Source organism: Limanda limanda, chromosome 21 (genome assembly GCF_963576545.1).
Source record: "Limanda limanda chromosome 21, fLimLim1.1, whole genome shotgun sequence".
In the NCBI taxonomy this organism is placed as follows: Eukaryota; Metazoa; Chordata; class Actinopteri; order Pleuronectiformes; family Pleuronectidae; genus Limanda; species Limanda limanda.
The window spans coordinates 21,272,034-21,296,164 of NC_083656.1; the positions used below are offsets into that span (position 1 = coordinate 21,272,034).

The following is a 24,131-nucleotide window of genomic DNA, read 5'->3' on the forward strand; positions in this document are numbered from 1 at the left end:
GTTTATATTCTCATGTTCAACAGTATATGCTATTATTTACACTTAAATAACCCCCTTGTTATATAAAATTGTTGTATTGTATTCTTTAATATAACACAGTTCATTGTAATTAGAATTCACTGTGTTTGTAGAGTACTGTCCCCAAATATAACAAATGTACCTGATTGGCTCCTCGCAGGCTCCAAAAGGAAGTTTACCAAACTCCACTCCTCCCACTTCACCTCCAAGAAGTGTGTCAAAGTCTGCCAATGAATCAATTAATACATGCATAAATGAATTAAAATCAAGAGAAAACAAATGCCGCTCTGCTAACTGCAATACAATAAACTATCAGGGAGGCCATTACTCTGAAAGAGCTACAAATGTTCAGTTGCTTCAGAGTGAGGCAAAACATGTTACCAACATCTATGTTTTCAGTATTGCAAAAGACGGGCCAAAATTGCCAAAAAAGAGTCAACAGTTTTTTTTATAACAGTATTCATGCAGTTACCCTTCATTGAAAAGAAAATGTGTAATCACTACTGTTGTACGTTCTAATTTATCTGGCACATTTTTAATAGGATGCTTGGTTTTTTTCAAATATGTCTATTATTAAAATAAATATGATAATTGTTCTTTCTCTTTCATCCTTTTCAAATCTTTTTAAGGTATGACGAGAAAGAAAATGTGGGTCCCCTGATTGGATAACTTATGCAACATCAGCTTTGCAGTAGGGAAACTCAATTGGATACCTGTGCGCAAGCCTTCTAAAAAAAACAACTGATTATCATAAAACCAACATAAGCACACAGTGTGTGAAATTGCAACATACAAGTAGTATGCTGTATGCTTGATTCAAAATCAAATTAATACTTAAGGGTTTTTCAAAGAAAAACAAAACTAGCATTGCAGTGACATGCAGGTAGTTAGTACTTTTTAGTAATTTCTGACATTATTTTATGAAATAGTCTTTAAGACTGTCATTGTTTTCAGAAATATAACTTAATTTTTTGCAAAATGATTGTTTTATTGGACTTGTACTTTAATATGATGACAGCATTTCTGTGAAAGCAACAGTACGTGATCAAAGAGATTATTTTATACTTTGTAATCACATGATCCTCTGTTTTGTATGTGCATACCTGGAGGCTGCTGTGGCCACAAATACTGCTGCCAGTCCTGGAGAATGTAGGTAAAACGGATCGCAATGTTGACTGGAGGAAGAGGGGACTGGTTACAACCCTAAACAAAACAAACAACAGCAAAACAACAAGAAGATGTTAAGTGGTTTACTCTACTCTGTCTTTTTGTTGAAGACACATTACAATGTTACATTAAGCATGTCTGACCTTTTCTAAGAAATAAACTGAATGAACACTTTTTTCCCTCTTCCCGGTCTTGTCAATGTCATCAAAACATTGTTTTTTACAATGCGTTTTCTGCCGTTAGTTTAGTAAATTGCTAAATGCAATCCAAATTGCATAATGCAATTTAGGCAGACCTTTTTAGGGACCTTCTTAGTTTTTGGCTTGTAAATAGTCAATATAGCTTTGATCAAAGGATTGTATGGCTACCTGTTGGTCTGGTATGCTGAACTGCAATTGACAGCTGCAATTTCATGATAAGAGTCATTAACAGTGAAGGAGGAAAAACCCTGACCGAAAACTACCTTTTGTAAATGTGGACTGGGCCTAAGAAACATACATTTAAAATGAACAATGCAATTCAAGTGCATATGAAGATATCCAGCCAGTCGGCACACTTTGCACTTGTTGCTTTAATTGATCCAGTGTACCTTAAGGTTTTTAAGGTCCCAAACATGAATTATCAACATTACTTTTCTAGCACCAAATGTGTTTGATGCCAGTCACTTTATAAAACTATATTACAGGCTCTAATTCAATGCTCAAACACTGGCCTGCTACAGTAGCCAAGAATGTTAATGATTGTGATATTAAGGGTTATACTTGATTAGAATAAATTAAAGAAAGACCAGAACTCTGCTAATTCTGGACAAGAAAAAAAACATCTGTCACAAATATCATTAATGCCTGCAAATAACCTGCTTAGTTTGGCTTTCTTAAAATGAATCCTATGCAGTACTTTGAACTGAATTATACTCATATTAGGTCAGGAAGATGGGGAGTTGACCCTGATTAGTGCCTTTTCCCTAGCCTGATGTTGTCATACTCATAATTCTAGTCAGAATATGAGTCTGAGACCGCTCCATTGGGCTGTGATTATGGGGCGTGTTTCAACCGAACCAGGAAAAAAAATGCCTCTTCGCCAGTGTTAATTTTGGCAGCTATTTGTGAGAACTAATGCTTTGACGTCCGCATCTCTTTCACGGCGGAGCAGCAAAACAAGTCGTTGTTTCTCCGGAGCGGGGGGGGGGGGGGGGGGGGGGGTCTCATCTCGCGGCTCCTCGGCCCCTCTGCAGTGCTCCCAGTGCAGTGTTCATATGTTGAACGGGAACGTCCCGTTCATTTGTCAAATCAGCATCGTATCAGACCAGCATGAAAAAACCAGGAGCGGGCGGGCGTGTGTGTGCGTTTGCGTGCGTGCGTTTGCGCGCGCGCCCGTGCCCAGGCAGCGCGCACACACACACACAGGCCCCGGGGCCCCGCCCCCACTCACTCGCTCAGGTGGCATGTTTTAACTCTTGTGGATATAACTATGTAGTCATATAGTCAGATACGGACAATAGGCCTGCATAGCCGTATATAATCAATGCTATGATGTCACCATTTAGTTTTCATTAATATCTTTCTGTAGGCTAATACTAATATGAATGCTATTTGTTAAGTGTTCAAAAAGCTGGGCAGGAACAAGCTGGTAAAAAAGGGAACCCTACAGATGTTTTATTTATTACTATCATAGATAAATATACCAGTATCGTTTCGTATTTGTGGTATCGTATCGTATTTTCGGTATCGATCGTATTTGTGTATCGTGATATTTTGGCAGGTATAGTATCGAAGTCATAATTTTGGTATCGTGACAACACTAGTTGTGTCTACAACTGCGTATTCTAGCTTGCAGTACTTAGGTTGTCCATTAGATGTCCCTCCTATAGGTCTATAGCAGGGGTCTGCAACCTTTACTATCAAAAGAGCCATTTTGCCCCCTCTTCCCCCAAATAAAATGTGTCTGGAGCCGCAAAACATATTTGATAACAAAGCTGATAAAATTTTATATAAAGTTATACTATACTAATCTGTAGATTATTGCTTTTATGAAATTATAGAACAACAATAAAGAAAACTGTTGACATTTTATTTATTTTTACCTGTTACAACAAAGGGAAACACCAAATGCTTATGAAGAGGAGAAGAAAATACACAGGCAAGTGTAGGCCTACTTTGAAATAAATTAAACACAGAACTATGTAGGGTTATTCGAGTCATCCCCATATTTGTGGGAAATGTATGAAATAAGAAGTACCCTATTTTGAAATAAATAAAAACATATAGCTGCAGCCTATATATTTTAGTTGGCGAAATGTGAAAACAAAAAGTGAAAGCAGATCAGACCGGAGGAAGACACAGAAGCTGCAGCTCGGTGGAAACCAACTGCAGCCTCTGCTCTGATCAAGAAGCTGTGGCGCTGATCTCAGCGCAGCTGAGACCAGAGAAACTCTGTGTTTTCACTGTTTCCATAGCTAAGAAGCAGCCGGTGAGTCACGTGACGGCCTGCTTCACGTGAACGAGCTCTTATCTCACTTTGTCTCTGCGGCAGGGGGCGGAGCCGCGGGACCGGAGCGCTATCTGGGAGCAAACACACACATTTTCGTTTCGTCAACGAAAATTAAAATAGATTTCGTCATAGTTTTTATTTTCAAAGATCCGTTTTCGTTACGTCTTCGTCTCGTATAAGTCATGGGAAAAGGGGCGTTAACGAATATTTTTCGTTATCGTCAACGAAATTAACACTGCTCTTCGCTCAATTGGATAGACCTACAACCAATCAGAGCAACGTAGTATGTGACGTATGAATCCCGTAGGAAGGATGGCAAAAACATCTTTCGATCTACAAGTACCTTGACCGCGTTTCTCTGTTCCTCTTTCAAAATGAATGCGCTGTCGATGTCTTCTAAATGGCAAATGACTCAATGGCAGCATCTACACATCTCAGCTCTCCAGCGGCAGGCATGTTTGTGGAAAACAAAGTCAACCCAAGCGCTCTTTGATGACGTAGTTGATTACGTAACTGTTGATCATCTGTCCATCATCGTATAAAAGCCCGCCCTGACAATTTGATTGGTCCGAACAGCTTCTGTTTGGAGACAATTTCTCCCCAACGGAGGGACTCCAGACAGAACTTCCCGACCGAAATGTTGTGGGCGGGGCTAAGTTCGTCTGGCACCCAGGCTACCTTTTCCAAACATTCTTCAGTCAAACTTAGGTCAAGATCCTTTTCCAACATACCCCTAACCTCCACAAGAGAGACCACACTCGAGCTGATATAAGCTTGTATAAAGTTGATATCATACCACGTTTGTCAGGGAACAAAAGCCCCACAACAACTGGATAATCCAATGAAAGCTGAGGAAAAGATGTAAAGTAACACAGAGATCATTAAATGTGCCAATTTAATCCAGGGAGAGTAATTGGCCAGCTAACCTAAGTTTTGCCAATTAACTCTCCACAGTTCACCTGGAGGTGCTCTGACGAGCTACCCCCACAAACACATTCATATTTTTCAAATTTTTCTCATTTAATTGTTTTACTGATAAATGTTTTGCTGATAGACAATTAATAAGATACAAAAATGTGGTGTTTTATTTAAAAGTGATTTAATATGTGCTTTAAGTGATGAGAAGACAAACTTGTTTGTTTAAACATTGACAACACTTTAAAAAAATTATAAATGTAAAAAGGTGGTCAGATCATTACTGCACAACCACAACAAAACAAGATAAAAATGAATTATTTACTCTTACAGAATTCATCTCCTTCTCCTCACTTAAGAGCACATCCCCTCAGGACCACTACGGCCTGGCACCTCTGAAGGCCAACCCTTGTATTATGTCCTTCTAGCTCGGACATCAGGTTTAATCCTCTTCTGCGCTGAGAATCCTGTCATATATCAGGTCCTCCCCATTTTTCTCTGCTCACCCCAAAAGTTCGAGGCAGATTGTCGCCCATATTGAGGGTGGTTCTGCTAGAGCAGGGGTCAGCAACCTAAGGCACATAATCATTGGCAAACAGGCGATTTTTCATTAAAGAAATGTTTAAAGGTTTTGCACTTTTTTATAGATTACATTTTTTGATATTCCATTCTATATTTGATTAATATTTTTTGCTTGTGTAATATTTTGAGCGTTGCTAGAAGAGAGCCTCTGACCCAAGCATTCCATTGCTAGCGACTGCTCAATGTAATTTTTGTGCACATGACAATAAAGTCTGGAATCTTGAATCAAATATATTTATGTGCTCTTTACTACGCGAGTGTCTGCTTATGTTATTCAGGGTTGATCATCACACACATACGACCACTTAGTGTGGACTCACAAGCCATGTGTAATGCAGTACCTATAAGTGGTAATATTAAGGAATGGCTGGATATTGGTTTGACAAACAGTAGGTCTCCCCACTGATGTTGTGTGCTGCTGATGTCAAGGCCTTATTTGAACAGATGTTTCGAAAACACAAGATGAAAGAAATATTGGTTGATTCAGGTCTTGAAGTAATGATACAGACCCAAAGGCATGACAGTCTGATGATATACCCTTACAGTAACCTGTGTGCACAATTATTAGGCAAGTGAGTATTTTGACCATATCATCATTTCTATGCATATTTTCCAACTCTAAGCTGTATAAACTTGAATGCCTATTGGATTTAAGCATTTCAGGTGATGTGTATTTGTGTGATGAGGGAGGGTGTGGCCTTAGGAGATCAACCCCATATATCAAGGTGTGCATAATTATAAGGCAGCTTCATTTCCTAAGGCAAAATGGGCCAAAAAAGAGGTTTAACTGACTCTGAAAAGTCAAAATTTTTAGTCTTTCAGAGGGATGCAGCACTCTTGAAATTGCTAAGATATTGGGGCGTGTGCACAGAACCAACAAACGTTTTGTGGTAAATAGTCAACAGGGTCGCAAGAAACGCGTTGAGAAAAAAAGACGCAAATTAACTGCGAAAGACTTAAGAAGAATCAAACGTGCTCAGAAGTACAAGGTGTTCAGTGCTCAGAGACATGGCCAAGGTAAGGAAGGCTGAAACCCGATCACCACTGAACAAGACACATAAACTGAAACGTCAGGACTGTGCCAAGAGATATCTGAACACAGATTTTTCAAAGGTTTTATGGACTGATAAGATGAGTGACTGTTGACGGACCAGATGGATGGGCCCGTGGCTGGATCAGTAACGGGCACAGAGGTCCACTTTGACTCAGCCGCCAGCAAGGTGGAGGTGGGGTACTGGTATGGGCTAGTATTATTAAAGATGAGCTAGTTGGACCTTTTGGGGTTGAAGATGGACTCAAAATCAATTCCCAAACCTACTGCCAGTTTTTAGAAGACACTTTCTTCAAGGAGATTTTTAAGCAGGACAATGCTCCATCACATGCATCAAAGTACTCCACTGCATGGCTAGCCAGAAAAACCTTAAAGATGAAAGAATAATGACATGGCCTAAACATGAACTAAACCTTATTGAGAACTTGTGGTCCCTTCTGAAACGGGAGATTTACGGTGAAGGACAACAGTACACCTCTCTGAACAGTGTCTGGGTGGCTGTGGTTGCTGCTGCACAAAAAGTTGATCGTCAACAGATTAAGAAACTGACAGAATCCATGAATGGCAGGCTTATTACTTTTATTGAAAAGAAGGGTCGCTATATTGCTCACTGATTATTTTTTTTTAAATGTAAAATGTTTATTTGTAAATTTTTAGTTTTCTGTTTATTATTCCCACTTTAACAAATGAAAATAAACAAGTGAGATGGGATAATTGCATAATAATTGTGCACACCAATAGATGCCCAATAATTGTGCACACAGATATTCTCCTAAGAAAGCCAAAACCTCACTTTTACTTTCTTAAATATTCAGGTTTGAGATTTATTAACATTTTGGATTGACCAAGAGCACTGTAGTTGTTCAATAATAAAATTAATCCGAAAAAATACAACTTGCCTGATAATTGTGCACAGAGTATGGGCAGAGCTCAGAATCAGATATCCAACCTAAATGTATCATGACGCCATAGGAATGTGAGATGCAGAAAGCCCACAGGTGTTTCATCAGTAAGCTGTTACAACATCAAACCCTGATGAGGCACCGATGCTGTGGGTTCATTTGACAGAAAAGCCCATAAAGGCATTGGCAGAATCACCCACCCTCCATTGTCAAGACAATTTGTCTAGACTGTTAATTCACATGGAGTAAGCAGAGTATACCAACCTCTGAACCTGAACCACTTCAACTTAAGGATAAGGCCATCACATTACCAGTACTTATCAGACCATACCCCCATGAACTTATAAGGATGAGATACTCTTTGCAAGTTAGGGTTTGCAATCCTGTGCACTTCAGGTGGTCTTGAAGTTTATATAATGCCAATAACAAAACCAAGAGTTGGCCAAATCTAACAAGACTTTCTGACAGATGCATGGAAATGGTTAATTATTTTAAGCTAATCTACCACAAGCAAGAATCCCCACCAAGTACCCCTACTGCACCATTCTTCAAAAATCAAGATGAAGCTTTAAGAATTGTTTAAAGATACCAGTTCACGGGAAAATGAAAATGCACTCATTATCTACTCACCACTATGCCGATGGAGGGGTTAGTGAACTGTTTACGTCAACAAAACACTTTAGGGGTAAACAGTGCTTCAGCCAATGTGACCTCTTCTTTATACGTTACAGAACAGAAAGAAATAAAAACACGAGCAAACACTGCTTGTGGGGAGTCATCCAAGTGTCTGCAAGGCCCGACATTCATATTCATATTTCGACTCGAAGCGGCGTCATTTGCACCAAGTTTAAGCCTAAATGTCCTCTATGGCAGTTGCACTGGATGTGCGTTCAAACGAACAAACACCCAGCGCGTGTCCTTGGGCGGGACTGTGTGCGGTGTTCAGTGTGCCTGAGGGTACGAGAACACACCTCTGAGGAGGCCATCAGACGACATTTAGGCTGAAAACATGGTGTAACTTTGATGACACCACACGAGCAGTATGGAGGCATGTTGTGTTTTTGTTTTATTATGTCTGAAGAAGTGGTCACAATTTACTTCAATTGTATTGGATTTCGGGTGCAACGCTGTTTACACCTGAGACTAGAGAAGTGTTTGGTGGCCTCAAACACTTCACCCAACCCTCCATTGGCATAGTGGTGTGTAGATAGTGATATTGAAATTGAGAGAAATGAGATGTTAATATCTTCCTGCACACACAGAAACATAAAAAACAATCACTATAGTGGTATTGGTTTACTGACTAGTGCTAGGAAAAAAATCCAGTACACAGGCAGCCCAATTAAACTGCTGTCACTTCCTTTTAATACAATTTAATAAACCGAGCTGTAAACCATAAGGACGAATAAAAAGTGAAACAAAGTTCACTAAGTGAGCTCTACATCCTGTATTTTATTATTTTATCCATGGCAGATTTCTGTAGTATAAACATCAGAAGAAACTAAGTTTTCTTGTTCTCTTGTCTTCCTTCACTACAAACGTATTACCTCTGCCAAGGAGGTTATGTTTGACTAAATTTAAGGAGAATATCTGGCCTTGACAGATGTTTGCACTTCAAGTGCCATTCTTGTTTCCTCTGTGACAGCAGAACATTTTCCAACAGCTGCCAGAAATGGACAAAATTGACTCACTATAGATGGACTTCAAAGCACTTGCCAGCCTAGCAAGATATAAATACTAAGTACAAATATATTATAAATGTATAATTAAGGATGTATTTATGATTATACATTTATCATCTATTATATACTAATATATAATATGTAAATGAAATGGCCTAGTTACACTTTTACTCCATTTAAAAATAATATTTGTTGTAATGAAAGGTCCTAAAATTAATTATTTATCAAAAATATGATCTTATATAAAACTCAGCAAAGTTTTTCTGTTCATTCGTTTTAGACAATCCTTGGGAGCACAAAAGAGAGAGAGAGAAATGGTTTTCATTTAAATAATATGTGTTGCACCAGAGCACTTACTATTTTAGACTTGAAGATATCGAGCAGGCCTGACAGGTGGTTATACTGACTTGGCACCTTCCGAAGGTGGACCATCTCAAAGTCAGTGCGCACCCCTGGTCCCTGGCACTCTCCAGCATACATCCGTCTCCACTTCTGCTGGATCTGAACAAATATGGGGACCTGGCTGAATAAAGATACATCAAGAGGAAAAATAATTAATACAAAATCTTCTGTCATTTGGAAAATGCTCCAATCCATTTCTTCATCTTGTAACACGGTTGCTACGCTGAATCTACCAAAGAGCTGGTTGACAAATTCCAGTAATAAGTTATCACTGGATACTCCATACTGTTACTGCTAGTTGACCTAAACCAGCGGTGTCAAAACTTTTTATCCCGAGGGCCACATACAGAAAAAAATACGAAGGTCTGGGCCACTCACTCCGCCACGACCCCTGCCCTGGGGCGGACAGTTGACAGTGCGCCTCAATCACGGTGCGATTGGATGGCAGGCCGCATTTGGCCCGCGGGCCGGAGTTTGGACACCCCTGACCTAAACAAACTTTGTTTCTCTTTACAATCAGTGTTGCTGAAACCTATTTACTGTAACATATTGTCATGTTACCACCATCTGTGTATAAATGGAATAGACAAAACATTGGATACACAAACACTGTTCGGCAACATTATTTGTTGTCAACAGGAACCTTGAAAGTTAGGTTTGCTATATCAATTAGAATAGTGTCAGTTAGTTCAAAATGAAGGAAGGAAAGGAAAAAGTGCTGTGTATAAAAGCACTCTATGGTTGTGTGTTTGAATGGATGAATGTGACTAAAAGTACTTTGAGTGTTCCATGAGTATAAAAACAGGTGAAATTTTGAAGAAATGTTTGACCATCCTAACATCTGTACAGCACCAGCTAAACAAAGAAAGCACCATAGAAAAAACTCAATGCAAGGTTGAATGACAAAATGTAATAAAATGCAGGTACAAAATGCTCTTAAAGAATTGATTGATGTGTGTGGTGAAGCAAAAAGCATGCATGAATCTGTATTAGGTCTGTAACTGTGAAGGACTTTTTGAATATCCTAATACATAAGTACAGCACCCTAAGAAGAATAGAGCATGTCTCATTCCACACATACTCCCTTCTTTCAAGATAGAAAATAATTAATAAAAAAAGAAGAAAAACTAATTTCAACCATTGTTTTGGATCATGATGACTTGGTTTATGTTCCCCATTCAGTTTTGCATATCTAGAACATTTCAGCCACTCGAACAGTGTTGTGCAAGTTCACACCTCTCATAAACTAGTTCAAAGTTCAGTTCATACAAGTCAACGTGAATAGTTCACGTTCGTAGTTCACCATTTAAATTTTGAACTAGCTCATTTCATAGTTTTCTGGTGGAAAGTGAAAATGAAAGACTTAACTTGTTTTTTAAAGAAAACTCTATCCATCACTACACTTGCCTTTACTGTCGGAATCTTAATCAGTCAGTGTGTAAAAATCCCTCAGATAATAATAAGGTGCATCGGATGTAGTCGCTGAGTCTGCGTCTCTGCTTTCACTTGCCATTTTTATATGAAACCGAGAGCTGTTGTCTGGTGTTGAAGGTATGGCCTACCCCTTCAAGGAACGTTTATAGTGTGTGACGTAGTGCACCTGGGTATTGTGGGAAAAGACGCTCAAAGTGTGTGGATAACGAGAAGTGAACGACCACCTAGAGGTGATGCGAGTGTTGCTCCTGCTGTATATCCGAGAAATAAAGTGGCCGCATTCCAAGTAAAGAAACGTCTCCTCCTCCTTATTTACGGAGTGGTCCAGAGGCTGGTTACCGGCCAGACAGAGAGCCTAAATAACCGTGAGCTGAGCTCCCAACTACGGTTGAGAGCCGAGGTACTGGCCAGAGAAGAAAACACTTGGAATACGTTGCTTGTTTGGTCTGCATTTGTGTGCGAAGAATAATGGGTTACGTAGTGTGAAGTCGAGTTAGTTGGTTTAGGTAAGGCTACATCGCGGTCATTTTACGGGCACTGAGCAACGACATGTATCAAGCATTCGATTTAGACAGCGTCTCTCCTCAGGAGAAGGAAAACATTCCGTAACGTTTTAGCTAGACCTCAGATAATATTATAACAGACTGGTAGTTAGGTTTATGTTCTGTTTGACTGCTATGTGTTTGTTATGACTTGTGTTCAGCTAAGTACACTATGTTAAATAAGTATTGAGATTTCCTGAGGGTCAGTGAACAGGCCGGGGTGGGGCACATGACAGTTCTAGACCAATGGCTGTGGGGTTTTGTGGGATGACAGGCTCTCATTGGCTGATGAGTTGGCATGTCATGGGTGAATGAGGAAGGGGAGTGAATAATACGATGGTGGATGATAGGAGTGTCGGAGTTACGAACAAGAAGTGTGTCGTGTTCATTGGACTTTAATAAAGTTACATATAAAGAAAGAAGTTTCCTGTCCTCTATAAGCGAGGACGCTTCAATATGAACGTGTTCACCGTTCAAATTCATTATTTGTCATTAGGTTGCGTTTAGTTCATCGTTCTCATAAAAATGAACATGTTCAATGAACGCGTTCTTTTGAACTCATTCATGCACAACACTGCACTCAGCACATGACAGCAGCTTGTCAATCTGGCCATTGCATGATCATCAAGTGCCCTTAAGAGGATACCATTAGATATAAATAGCTCATCTCAGGGTGAGAGAATGAAATCCAGAATAAAAGAAACACTGACCAAAAAGATTATGACTAATGGTTTGAAAGTGGCCACACGCATTCCCTATTGTGCGTTATTCCGTTGAAAGCACAATAGGGCAAGCCCACCTTTGACACCCCATTAAAAGAACTCTGCTTTGGACTGATGGGTATGAGATTATGTTCTTAAAAAACTAACTGACAAACTAACTAAACTAAACCTTGTTTCATTTACAGGTATCAAGCAGACTGACAACGCTTTCATATGAACTCATTCATCACTTTCAGGAAGAATATTATGTACTATTTAAAATTGGAAAGTATCTATCTCTTGTAGGTGAAAAAGCCTGTTCTAGGTGCTTTTAACAAACAGACCATAAGGTGTAAGGTAAAGCAGAATGGATCACTGCTATGCCAGCTCTTCCCCCTGACGGGCATGAAGATGTAACATATAGAGCAGTGGTTCTCAAAGTGGGGGGCACTTTGAGAACCACTGCAGGGGGGGGCGCGATGTCAAAGACGGAGAAAGATAAAAAAAACGTATTGCTTTATAAACAGTTTTTTTTAAAGACTCACTCCTTCCTTAGTAATACCTTCCTGCACGTGCAGTAGGCCTTTACGAAGCCTAATCTAAGGAGTAATTGCTGCACAGTCTTTTTAGAAAGCTCTTAGCTCCAAGAGCTAGCCTTCTAGCTAGCTAACTTCTTCCAACTGCAGCTAGCCCTTTTCTCCTTAACACCTACCTTTACATCTTCAATCATCCACCGTGTTGCAACAAATAAAACACCAGCACTTGAATACTATTCTGTGCTGTCCCTGTCTACATTGTGTACTGTTCGTTTTGTTAGGAACCATTGCCTAGCACAGCCTTATTCATTATTCATGTGCAAGTCGCTCACAGCCACACATACAAACACACTCACAAGACCACGACGTTGCAATTAAAACTTTATTAACCTCACAAATACTGTACTATGGACAAGTTTCTGATTCGTAAAAGTCAGGCAACCGATGCGCCAGTTGCGAAGAAGCCAAAGCTTCGCAAATATGACGAGAGCTATTTGCAGTTTGGTTTCACCGTCACTGGCACGACTGAGCAACGTGTGTTTTGTGTGCCGAGGTGCTGGCAAATGACAGCATGAAGCCACCTCGACACCAAACACCCGGACTTGATAGAGAAGCCTGTGGACTTCTTTAAACGTAAACGTGATGACCTTCAGCAATAACAAGCCACCATCTCCAAGCATAGCACTGTCTCCAAGCAGTGTCTGGAGGCATCGTATGTAGTTGCTCATAGAATTGCTAAGCTTGGCAAACCCCATACAATTGCCGAAACACTGATTTTGTCGGCTGCGCAAGACATGTGTAGAATAATGATAGGATTGAGTGCAGCTGCTAGACTCAGTGCAATACCTATGTGAAATGACACTGTGTCAAGCCGAATATCAGAAATGCCTAGTGATAAAATAGTTATAATAATTGTCTGTATGGGCCTAACAATAACAATAGCCTAACCTTGACAGTGAGGCCTATCAATAACAATATGCTATCTGTCTATCTATCTATCTATGGTGGTGTAGTTGAGGGCGGCGTATGGCGGGCTGCGGGCGGCCCAGCTTGCAAAAGTTTGAGAACCCCTGGTATAGAGCATAGACTGTAAAGGTGCATCTCAATAAATTACAATATCATGTAAAAGTTCATTTATTTCGATATTTCAAATCAAATAGTGAAACTCATATATTATATGTATCATTACACACAGAGTGAAATGTTTCAAGCATTTATTTCTTTTAATTGTTATGATTTTGGCTTACAGTTAATGTAATCGCCTTAGAAGACTAATGGATGATTAGAAAACCCTTGTGCAATTATGTTAGCACAGCTGAAAACTGTTTAGCTGGTGAGAGAAGCTATAAAACTGGCCTTCCTTAGAGCTAGTAGAGTATCTGGAGCATCACTTTTGTGAGTTTGATTATACTCTCGAAATGGCCAGAAAAAGAGAACTTTCATGTGAAACTCGCCAGTCTATTCTTTTTCTTAGAAATGAAGGATATTCCATGCGAGAAGTTGCGAAGAAACTGAAGATTTCCTACAACCTTGTGTACTACTCCCTTCGGAGAACAGCACAAACGGGCTCTAACCAGAGTAGAAAGAGAAGTGGGAGGCCCCGGTGCACAACTCAGCAAGAAGACAAGTATATTAGAGTCTCTATATTGAGAAATAGACGCCTCACAGGTCCTCAACTGACAGCTTCTTTAAATGGTAAAGAAAAACCCCAGTGACAACGTCTACAGTGAAGAGGCGACTCCGGGACGCTGGCCTTCTAGACAAAGTGGCAAAGAAAAAGCCATATCTGAGACTGGCCAATAAAAAGAAAAGATTGATATGGGCAAAACAACACAGACATTGGACAGAGGAAGATTGGAAATAAGTGTTATGGACAGACGAATCAAAGTTTGAGGTGTTTGGATCACACAGAACATTTGTGAGACGCAGAACAGGTGAAAAGATGCTGGAAGACTGCCTGACGCCATATGTCAAGCATGGTGGAGGTAATGTGATGGTCTGGGGCTGCTTTGGTGCTGGTAAAGTGGGAGATTTGTACAAGGTAAAAGGGATTTTAAATAAGGAAGGCTATCACTCCATCTTGCAACGCCATGCCATACCCTATGGAAAGCGCTTGATTGGAGCCAATTTCCTCCTACAACAGGACAATGACCCAAAGCACACGCAAGAACTATTTAGGAAAGAAGCATGCAGCTGGTATGCTGTCTGTAATGGAGTGGCCAGCCATCACCAGATCTCAACCCCATTGATCTGTTGTGTGAGCAGCTTGACTTTATGGTACGCAAGAAGTGCCCATCAAGCCTATCCAACTTGTGGGAGGTGCTGACAAAAGCAAAGTTTGAAGAACCAAATTATTTCAAATAAAAATCATTATTTCATTATTTCTAACCTTGTCAATGTCTTGACTATATTTTCTATTCATTTTGAAACTCATTTGATAAATAAAAGTGTGAGTTTTCATGGAAAACACGAAATTGTCTGGGTGACCCCAAACTTTTGAACAGTAGTGTATATGCACTCAATACTTGGTCGTGGCTCATTTTGCATGAATTACTGCATCAATGCGGCGTGACATAGAGTTGATCAGCCTGTGGCACTGTTGGGGTGTTATGGAAGCCCAGGTTGCTTTGATAGCGGCCCTCAGCTCGTCTGCATTGTTGAGTCTGGTTTCGCTCATCTTCCTCTTGACAATACCACATAGATTCTCTGTGGGGTTCAGGTCAGGTGAGTTTGCTGGCCAATCAAGCACAGTGATACCATGGTCATTAAACCAGGTATTGGTACTTTTGGCAGTGTGGGCTGGTGCCAAGTCCGGCTGGAAAATGAAATCAGCATCTCCATAAACCTTGTCAGCGGAAGAGAGCATGAAGTGCTCTAAAATTTCCTGGTAGTCGGCTGCGTTACCTTTGGACTTGATAAAAACACAGTGGACCAACACCAGCAGATGACGTGGCTCCCCAAATCCTCACAGACTGTGGAAACTTCACACTGGACATCGAACAACTTGGATTCTGTGCCTCTCCACTTTTCCTCCAGACTCTGGGACTTTGATTTCCAAATGAAATGCAACATTAACTTTCATCTGAAAAGAGGACTTTGGACCACTGAGCAACAGTCCAGCCCTTTTTCTCCTTAGCCCAGGTAACACGCTTCTGACGTCGTCTCTGGTTCAGGAGTGGCTTGACACAAGGAATGCGACAGTTGTAGCCCATGTCCTGGACCATGTCCTCTACCACACTTTTTCCTTCCACTCAACTTTCTATGATTATGCTTGGATACAGCACTCTGTGAACAGCAAGCTTCTTTTTTGATTCAGTTTTTCCTTACTCTTGTTGAGGGTTAAGGACAGAGGATGTCACACAAGGTTAAAGCCCTATGAGACGAATTTTGATTTGTGAATATGGGCTATACAAATAAAATTTGATTGATTGATTTAGCAATGACCTTTTGTGGCTTACCCTCCTTGTGGAGGGTGTCAATGACTGTCTTCTGGACAACTGTCAAGTCAGCAGTGTTCCCCATAATTGTTTAGCCTACTGAACCAGCATTAGAGACCATTTAAAGGCTCAGGAAACCTTTGCAGGTGTTTTAAGTTAATTAGCTGATTAGAGTGGGACATCGTGAGTCTACAATATTGAACTTTTTCAAAATATTCAAATTTTCTGAGATACTGAATTTTGGGTTTTCATTAGCTGCAAGCCATAATCATCAAAATTAAATGAAAAAAAAGCTGGAAATATTTCACTCTATATAATATATGAGTTTCACTTTCTGAATATAATTATCGAAATAAACAAACTTTTCCATGATATTCTAATCTAATTTATTGAGATGCACCTGTATCTGAAGAGTTATAGAGGGAAATGTGGAGGTTCTTCATCCTCCCCCTAATGCGTGGTCTCGAGGAGGAGCTTTTTCTGCTAAGTTAAATGTTCTACACAAAAGAAACACTGTTGAAAGTACACACAAATACAAGAAAAAAAGAGCTAAATTAACTGCTAAAGAGAATAACTGATGACAATCACACTGACAAGGTTTAGAGTAGACAAGACGAACAAAGCAGACTTGACCAAAACCATGAACCTCTGAGTTCCCTATGAGCAAAGAAAACACGCAGATAATGACCTCTGACTGAATCTGTTTAAATATGCTGCTTGATCCATTCTCCAATGTTTAATCCCATTCTTTTAATAAGGCTGATTACACACCTCCAAGTATGTTGGTTAGTGTGGCTGATGAGCTACCCGACCCAAAGCCTGACACTGATTGGACGTTTCATGGGTAAAGGTAAATTAAGTGAATCTTTCTGAGAAGACGATGGAGATAGCAGGACTTCACCCATGTGGATGGGGCCACTCATGTTTGTTTCTATCTGTAGCCAATCCCTAATGCCATAACAACTGTGATTTCTAGAAATCAGGCAGGGAATTTATTGCCTAATAAGTGTGTTTCTGTTACTTTAATACTAGATACTTAAAACTTTATAAATGATTACAGGACTGTTTCCTTTTTGTGATACATTCTATAAAATAATTTGTAATATATTCAAATATTGAATTCCCAGTTAAACTTTGTTTGAGCTTGTCTTTTGTTTTTATCAATTTTAGTGTTCCTATTTGATGTCAGGGTTAGAGATTTTACATTTTATATATTCTTATATTGTGGGTGGTTTATTTTATTTATATTTTATGAATCAAGGATATTTTAATATTTGTAATTCAAATTCAAATGTCGGATGAAAGGTCTTAACCATTAAGTTCATTGCTATTTGAAGCTGAACCTGCATTATAATGCTATAACATTATTATTATATCAGTGGTTAAAAAAGGTTAGCGAGGTATATCTATATTGTAATGCTGTAATACTGTTTGACAATGTTTTAATGTTAAGTTTGCTTTTTACACATACAACTGGTGGACATTACAAAATATCTAGGTCAGTGCTAGCTAGTGCCTAGTCAGACTTAAACATTTCAAAAAGGACATTTTACCTTTCTGCTGCATTTTATCTCTTAAACAAATAGATACGATTATTGTGTGGTTGAATAAGGTATTTTTCTTTCATTGTGTCAGGTTGTGCAGTCAGTCTAGTTAATATTACTTGACATGAATGATAAATATTACCTATCAAAATTATGATTTTATCTTTTCATTGCATGTTAAAAAAGAAAAAAGTAAGAACTAGGGATGAGCGAGTACAGCATTATCTGTATCTGTTAACCATATGAATTATCTGTATCCGTACTCGGAGTGGGCGGGGCCTAACCCGGAAGTGGGTGTGATTTAACCCGGAAGTGGGCTGGTTCAACATAACTTTCTTTTTAACTTTGAATTTTTTTTAAATTTATTTCCACACCAGGTGTGTGTGTGTGTGTGGGTGTGTGTGTGTGTGTGTGTGTGTGTGTGTGTGTGTGTGTGTGTGTGAGATGCGAGGGACGTTCGCTGTCTCCCGGAGAGATGAGCACTCTGTGTTTTTAGTATAGAAAGACGTGAATTGTATTCGTTCGCAAGTCATACAGACTGGTTTTGTTATTTTCACTTTACATTAACACTTAAAGTTTAGTGCAGTGTAATTGTTTGCCGTGATAATTAAATGCCAGTGTGATAATAAATGACAATTTCAAACCATACAAACTGTCATGTTGTACTGTATTTAATAGAGGTTTACTTTACTGTAAAGTAGGTGTGAATGTAAAGTGAAAATAACGGGGCCAGTCATTGTGACTTGTGGACGGATGTGGTTCGCGTCTTTCTGTGCTGGAAACACCGAGTGTTCATTTCTCCGGGAGACAGTGAACGTCCCTCGCTACATCTCCAGCGCTCCTCTACTGAGCCAATGCAGGTCTCGTGAAAAATGTTCCAAAGACTCGTACCCGAAGACCCAGTCGGGAAATGAACGAATCATTTCTGCTTCCTTGACTGAGCCTATGGAACAGTCCCGATGCGCAGTGAACCTGAGTGACTGAGAGACAAAGAGCTGTTCTGGGAGTGAGTGAGCAGAGCCGTGTGTGACGGGAGGAGCGCTGTGACGCTGTGTGAGGATTTTCATTCAGTCCGAGCACAGATAATGACTCCGATTACTCGTATTATAATCGTACTCGGCAAAAGTGCTTTATCCGTACCGGATACTCGTTTCAGCCGAGTATCCGGCTCATCTCTAGTAAGAACATTGATCAAGTGTTAGTGAGTCATTTTACTAATTTGTTTAAAGTCTATCATGATCATATTTTCATAGAAATGCTGCATCAAGAAAAAAGATAGTTGATAATTAGTGAAAGTTGGAATGACAATCTTGAGAGGATAGAATCCATATCGCCATGCATTGTATGTTCTAGTAACCCTCTCCATGGTGGTTACCCTCTACGTGTGTAATGCACATGGGTTGAAGACTGATGATTGAAGTTGTTAAATCTAGTATGTTTATTCAATTGTTTTCAGAGAGACTGTCTCCTCACCTTGAGACATAGTGCAGCTGTCTGTCGTGTTTGGGGAAGTGCGAAAGCATGGCCAAGGTGAGAGGCTTCACTCCCTAGAAAACATTGATATGAGAAGTGTCCCTTCCCTGAAATAGAGGGAAGATTTGGTGCTATATAATCAGAAATTAAATAGAAATAGCTTATGTTTGTTAAAATGTTAACTTATATTGTGTGTTTCAATGTACGTAAAAGTTCTCTTTATTTATCACTGGTCCTTAATATATAATGAATACTTATCAATGATGATCATTCTGGAGCCGAGAAAAAAGAGATATATAACAGAAGTGCAGCCCTAGCGGCTTGAAAACCTTTGCTCAAATTGGGAGCGTATCTATGTTCCCAAAGCCCTATGTTCCCACAGCCCTATATTCCCACAGCCCTATGTTCCCACATTTCTAATATTCATTACAAAATTAGGCCCTATGTTCCTACAGTTCCCACATTTCTACCCCTGCCTGGTAGTTAAGGGTTCACCATTCCGTAGCTGGCGATTTGAAGGAGCTAGCTAGCTTCCAAACTCTCTTGAGCTCAACACTGCTAACCCTAACCTTGAAAAAAATCTAGAAATGTGGGAACATAGGGCTGTGGGAACATCGGGACTAATTTTTCAAAATAAATCTGGGAACATAGGTCTGTGGGAACATAGGTCTGTGGGAACATAGGGCCTAATTTTCAAAATTGTCAGTGAAAAAAAAATCCTTAGAAATGTGGGAACATAGGGCAGACCCCCTCAAATTATATATAATGATCAAAAAGGGGGAAACTGTTAAGGAATTTACGACCATCATCACACTAATGTGTATATGTTACTATATATTATGTTTATTATTTCTGTACAGGAGAATAGTGCCTGTCTTAATTCAACAATTACCCACAATTCCAATGTGGTAGCGAAGTATGACACACTTTGCAGCTCATTTTCTTTGCAGACGAAAAGTTCTATCGAGATAATTATCTTTATTGTTTTACCTAAACTACCTTCTGCCAAATTGACTGCAGAGGTAGTCCCGTCCATTGTTGTCGGCTTCATGGTATTCCTGGGGATGTAGTGTGAACCAGAGACTCCAATGCATATCACAGCTCTGTGACAACATTATGGATCCTGAGCTCATCCGGGACCTAAATCGGTCTCATCCTGATCTTGAGTATGCATGCGGCTCCTATATGCCAAATCATCCACACATCTGTGGTTTATAAACTCATCAAACTGCTGCATTATTTAAGACTCTTACCATGTCCAATAAAAAAACAGACCTTTTACATACAATGAAAGAAAATAGTTGGTTAAAACAATGAGAAATCACACTTACCAGCCACTGTTGGCCAGAGAAATGGCGATGGAACTGAGGAGAAGATTGCATTTTGACTCACTGACGATGGCCTCACAGTTGGTGCCAGGGGTAATGACCACAAACTCTCGTATCCCATACCTGTCAGCACAAAAACAGTCAAAGCAGAAATTACATTAAATAATGTAGTACCAACCAATTAGCTGCACACAGTACTGCTTTAATTTATTTATTACTATGATAATAGTTAGTCTTGATTTTAATGTATATGTATTATGTGCGCTAATAAAAGGGCATCACTGCACTACACAAACAGAAAATTGCATCTCATTGAACATGAGATTGTCCTAAGGTACAAACGTCATTCATGATTGCCTATCTTGGAGAACCCCATCCCTCTGGGGAAATCACAGCAGGATCTCCATTTACAACTTAAATCACTAACAAAAAAGCATGTCAGCATTTAAATATTATTTTCCACATGGACGTACACACACACAATTTGAATTTGAGGGATATTTTTTTCAAACATGGGAGTAGAACACTAAAATATCCAATTTTAAAAATCTTGTTACATGCTACATATATGACAGTACAAAGTATTAATGGAACAGTAATTTTATTATTTATAACATGCTTATTACAGATATAACTGCTAAAATGTAAGAAATGGAAGGCACAAGACACTCAATAGCCTGACAGTAGTCTGTCACACAGCACAAGGGGCCACAAAACAACATGGACAATAACTCTGGGACATTCAGTAAATTCATTAAATGGGAAAACGGTCTGCAGTTGTCAGACAGGAGTTTATGGTCAATAGAGTATGTCCCTGTCTGTTTGAATTGATAAATAGCATGATTTTTAAGAAGAAGTGGAAAGAAGAGCCCTGACCTCCTTCACAGAAACTGCTCCCAGTCATTGATTCAAATATGTTGATGACACCTGGGTCAAAATGAAAACACAGGAAGTTAAAGCCTTCTAAGGGCGAAACACACAGACACAAACAGAACACTGTGGTTTATGCAGTCCTATGGATTGAACAGAACTATACAGTACATCTGGGAAACAAAACAACCAATACACAAATGGATGGCTAACATTAACTTACACCTCAAGGACAAGGAACACTCTTGAGGATGGTAATGTGCATATTTTCAGATGGTTTGAAAGTGAAGTGAAGAAAGCCACCTTTATCAACTTGGAAAAACCATACATTTTGAGCCACCTACAATGCTGGCCTAAGTTTGCTCCCCAAACAGCTGAATACCCAACCGCACCTCAACTACAGTGACCCTAATGACACACACAATAGCAGGGTGGGTCTACAAGTGACAGAGACTTACAGTCTTTACAGACATGTTGTATTCATAATCCACAATCAGCTGCCTCCACAATCATGATCACGATCCAAGCTCACTATCCACCATCACAGGCACGATCCACCATCACGATCTACAATCCACAATCCATCATCACAATCCTTGATGTGGTTGCAGCATCGATCCTGGAACTGCAAATGATAAAGCACATGGACACCTGGGAAGAAGCGACGTAGCAAACATTTTTCTGCATCTTTTTGAGACAGGACGTGCCGGATTTTTTAAATATTACATAGGTGAAAAAAGTCAGTCCCTGAAATTAGTTTTAAATGATTGATTCTCCTGTATTAATATGTAACACTAACCTGTATTACATCTCCTTTTAAAACAGATATAATGCATATGCCTATAATAGGGATGCGGAAATTAAACCAGGTAGATAATGGATCTTGCATCATTACACTTTCCTCGGAAGTTAGCTGTAACCTTTTCAGTGTCTTGCTGTATATTTCTAAAAATTAGTTTTATGAATAGTATCTTGTATTGCTCTCTTTATAGTTCTAAGATTTTCTTTTCTGGATTTGTATAATATATGGTATTGAGTTCCATTTATATAGTAATGGATGAGCAGACAGCCGGGTAAAAAAAGGACACTTCCCACCACTGACTGGTAGAACATACAGAGCATCTCAATACAGACATCAAACGACTTGTTTTCCAAGTGCACATCATTTTTTATATAAGTTTGCACAATCTCACTGTGCTTTCCTCCTATGCCGAATAGCTGGCAGGGGTTGGTCCTGAGCTGTAACTGTATAGTTGGGTTACAGCTATGGCTGTATATTGCAAGCAAGATGGCGCCACAAACGGTCGCCTCGGTGTGTTGGTGCGCACTTTTGTGTTTGTTTTTAGTATTTAATTCTGTTTACTGCGACCCTACTCGGATTACTTTCACGATGGACGAGCTTCCTTCCATCAGGGACACAACACCATCCGATTTATGTCCCAACTTTATCGCCTCTTCCGTGGATTTAGTGGACTTACTCATCAAAGGTGCGGTGGTCCTCGGACACGCAGCGAGACTCCGGCGGAGACGACGAGGGAAGCGCGCTGGGGCCCTGGTGCGCTTCAGGGAGCGGGGGTTACGCTCACCTCTCCCGAGCATCCTCCTCTCCAATGTCCGCTCGCTGTGCAATAAGATGGACGAACTGCGCCTCCTCATCCGGACAAATAGAGACTTTTCCCTTACTTCTGTCTTGTGTTTCACGGAATCGTGGCTGACCGAAGCCACACCGGACTCCGCCGCACAGCTGACCGGCTTCCAGCTGTTACGCGCGGACCGCGACCCGATCCTCTCACACAAGGCAAAAGGCGGAGGGATTTGTTTTTATATAAACCAGGCCTGGTGCAGCGACGTGAAAGTCATTTTACAGTCCTGTTCTCCAGACCTGGAAACTTTTTTCATCACCTGCAGACCATTCTACTCTCCCCGTGAGTTCAGCTCTTTCATCCTGGCTGGAGTTTACATCCCCCCCGCAAGCGGACGTGCGCGAGGCACAACGACAACTCGCCGAGCAGGTACTGGGGGTGGAGAGGAGGAGAGAGAACACATATTCCCCTGTTATTGTCCTCGGGGACTTTAATAAGGGGAACTTATCTCAGGAACTCCCCAAATACAAACAGTTGATCAAATGCCCAACTAGGGGGGAGAACACTCTGGACCACTGTTACAGCACCATCAACAAGGCGTATCATGCAGTGACCCGCGCTGCTCTGGGCCTGTCCGACCACGCTCTCATTCATCTGATCCCAGCTTACAGGCAGAAACTCAAACTTTCTAAACCTGCTGTGCTGAGATCAAAGAACTGGAGCAACAGAGAAGCTGTGGAGGAGCTGCGTGACTGCCTGGATAACACTGACTGGGACATTTTTAGAACTGCTTCCAACAGCCTTGATGAATACACAGATGCTGTGACGTCATACATCAGCTTCTGTGAAGACAGATGTATTCAAACACGCACCAGGGTGAGCTATAACAACGAAAAGCCCTGGTTCTGTTGGGATTTCAAATTTTTAACTATAGCCTTTTCTGACAGAATTCTTAACAATAAAGATAGAAGTAGTTTTAGTTAGATATTATGCTTTATACAAATGATTTTAATAAATAACCTTTTGCTCTCCTAATGTTTAATCTACAAGCTAGAATTGTGTGTGCGTCAGGACGATGGTCAGTCTCACACAGAGTCTCACAGCTGTCTTGATAAGTCTCGAGGTTGGACAGAGTGACGTTGTTGACTACATTTTGGGACATTGTTTTGGTAAAGTTGTTGCGAATGTTTACACAGGAAGGTTTGTTTTGTAATAGTTGAAACATAATAATCTTTTCTCCAATTGTAAACACCTTTGGCCCACATTGCATCTTTAGGTGAAGGACGTTCTTGTAGTAAAACTCGTTGTCTAGCAACTATAGATGCATTGGGAGTGTCTCCCTGTTCCCTTCCGTATTCCAAAAGCCAGGAGGATGGCCTACGCGTGCGCACTTCCGAGGAGGAGGAACGAAGATCTACTGTATAAATGGACAGACACCGGATGTCCATCGCGCTCTGATACACTTAATGTACTG

General features: G+C 40.2%; 1 protein-coding gene across 1 annotated transcript in view; it reads right to left on the reverse strand.

The window, feature by feature from the left end:
• LOC133027564 (rab3 GTPase-activating protein catalytic subunit-like) overlaps nt 1-24,131 on the reverse strand; it is a 67,255-nt gene that overhangs the window by 36,798 nt on the left and 6,326 nt on the right. The window contains exons 6-9 of the mRNA XM_061094600.1: nt 20,208-20,327; nt 9,165-9,330; nt 1,122-1,221; nt 137-242 (exon numbers count right to left, since the gene is read on the reverse strand). Of these exons, the coding sequence (XP_060950583.1) occupies nt 137-242; nt 1,122-1,221; nt 9,165-9,330; nt 20,208-20,327 (492 nt within the window). The remainder of the gene's footprint in view (nt 1-136; nt 243-1,121; nt 1,222-9,164; nt 9,331-20,207; nt 20,328-24,131) is intronic.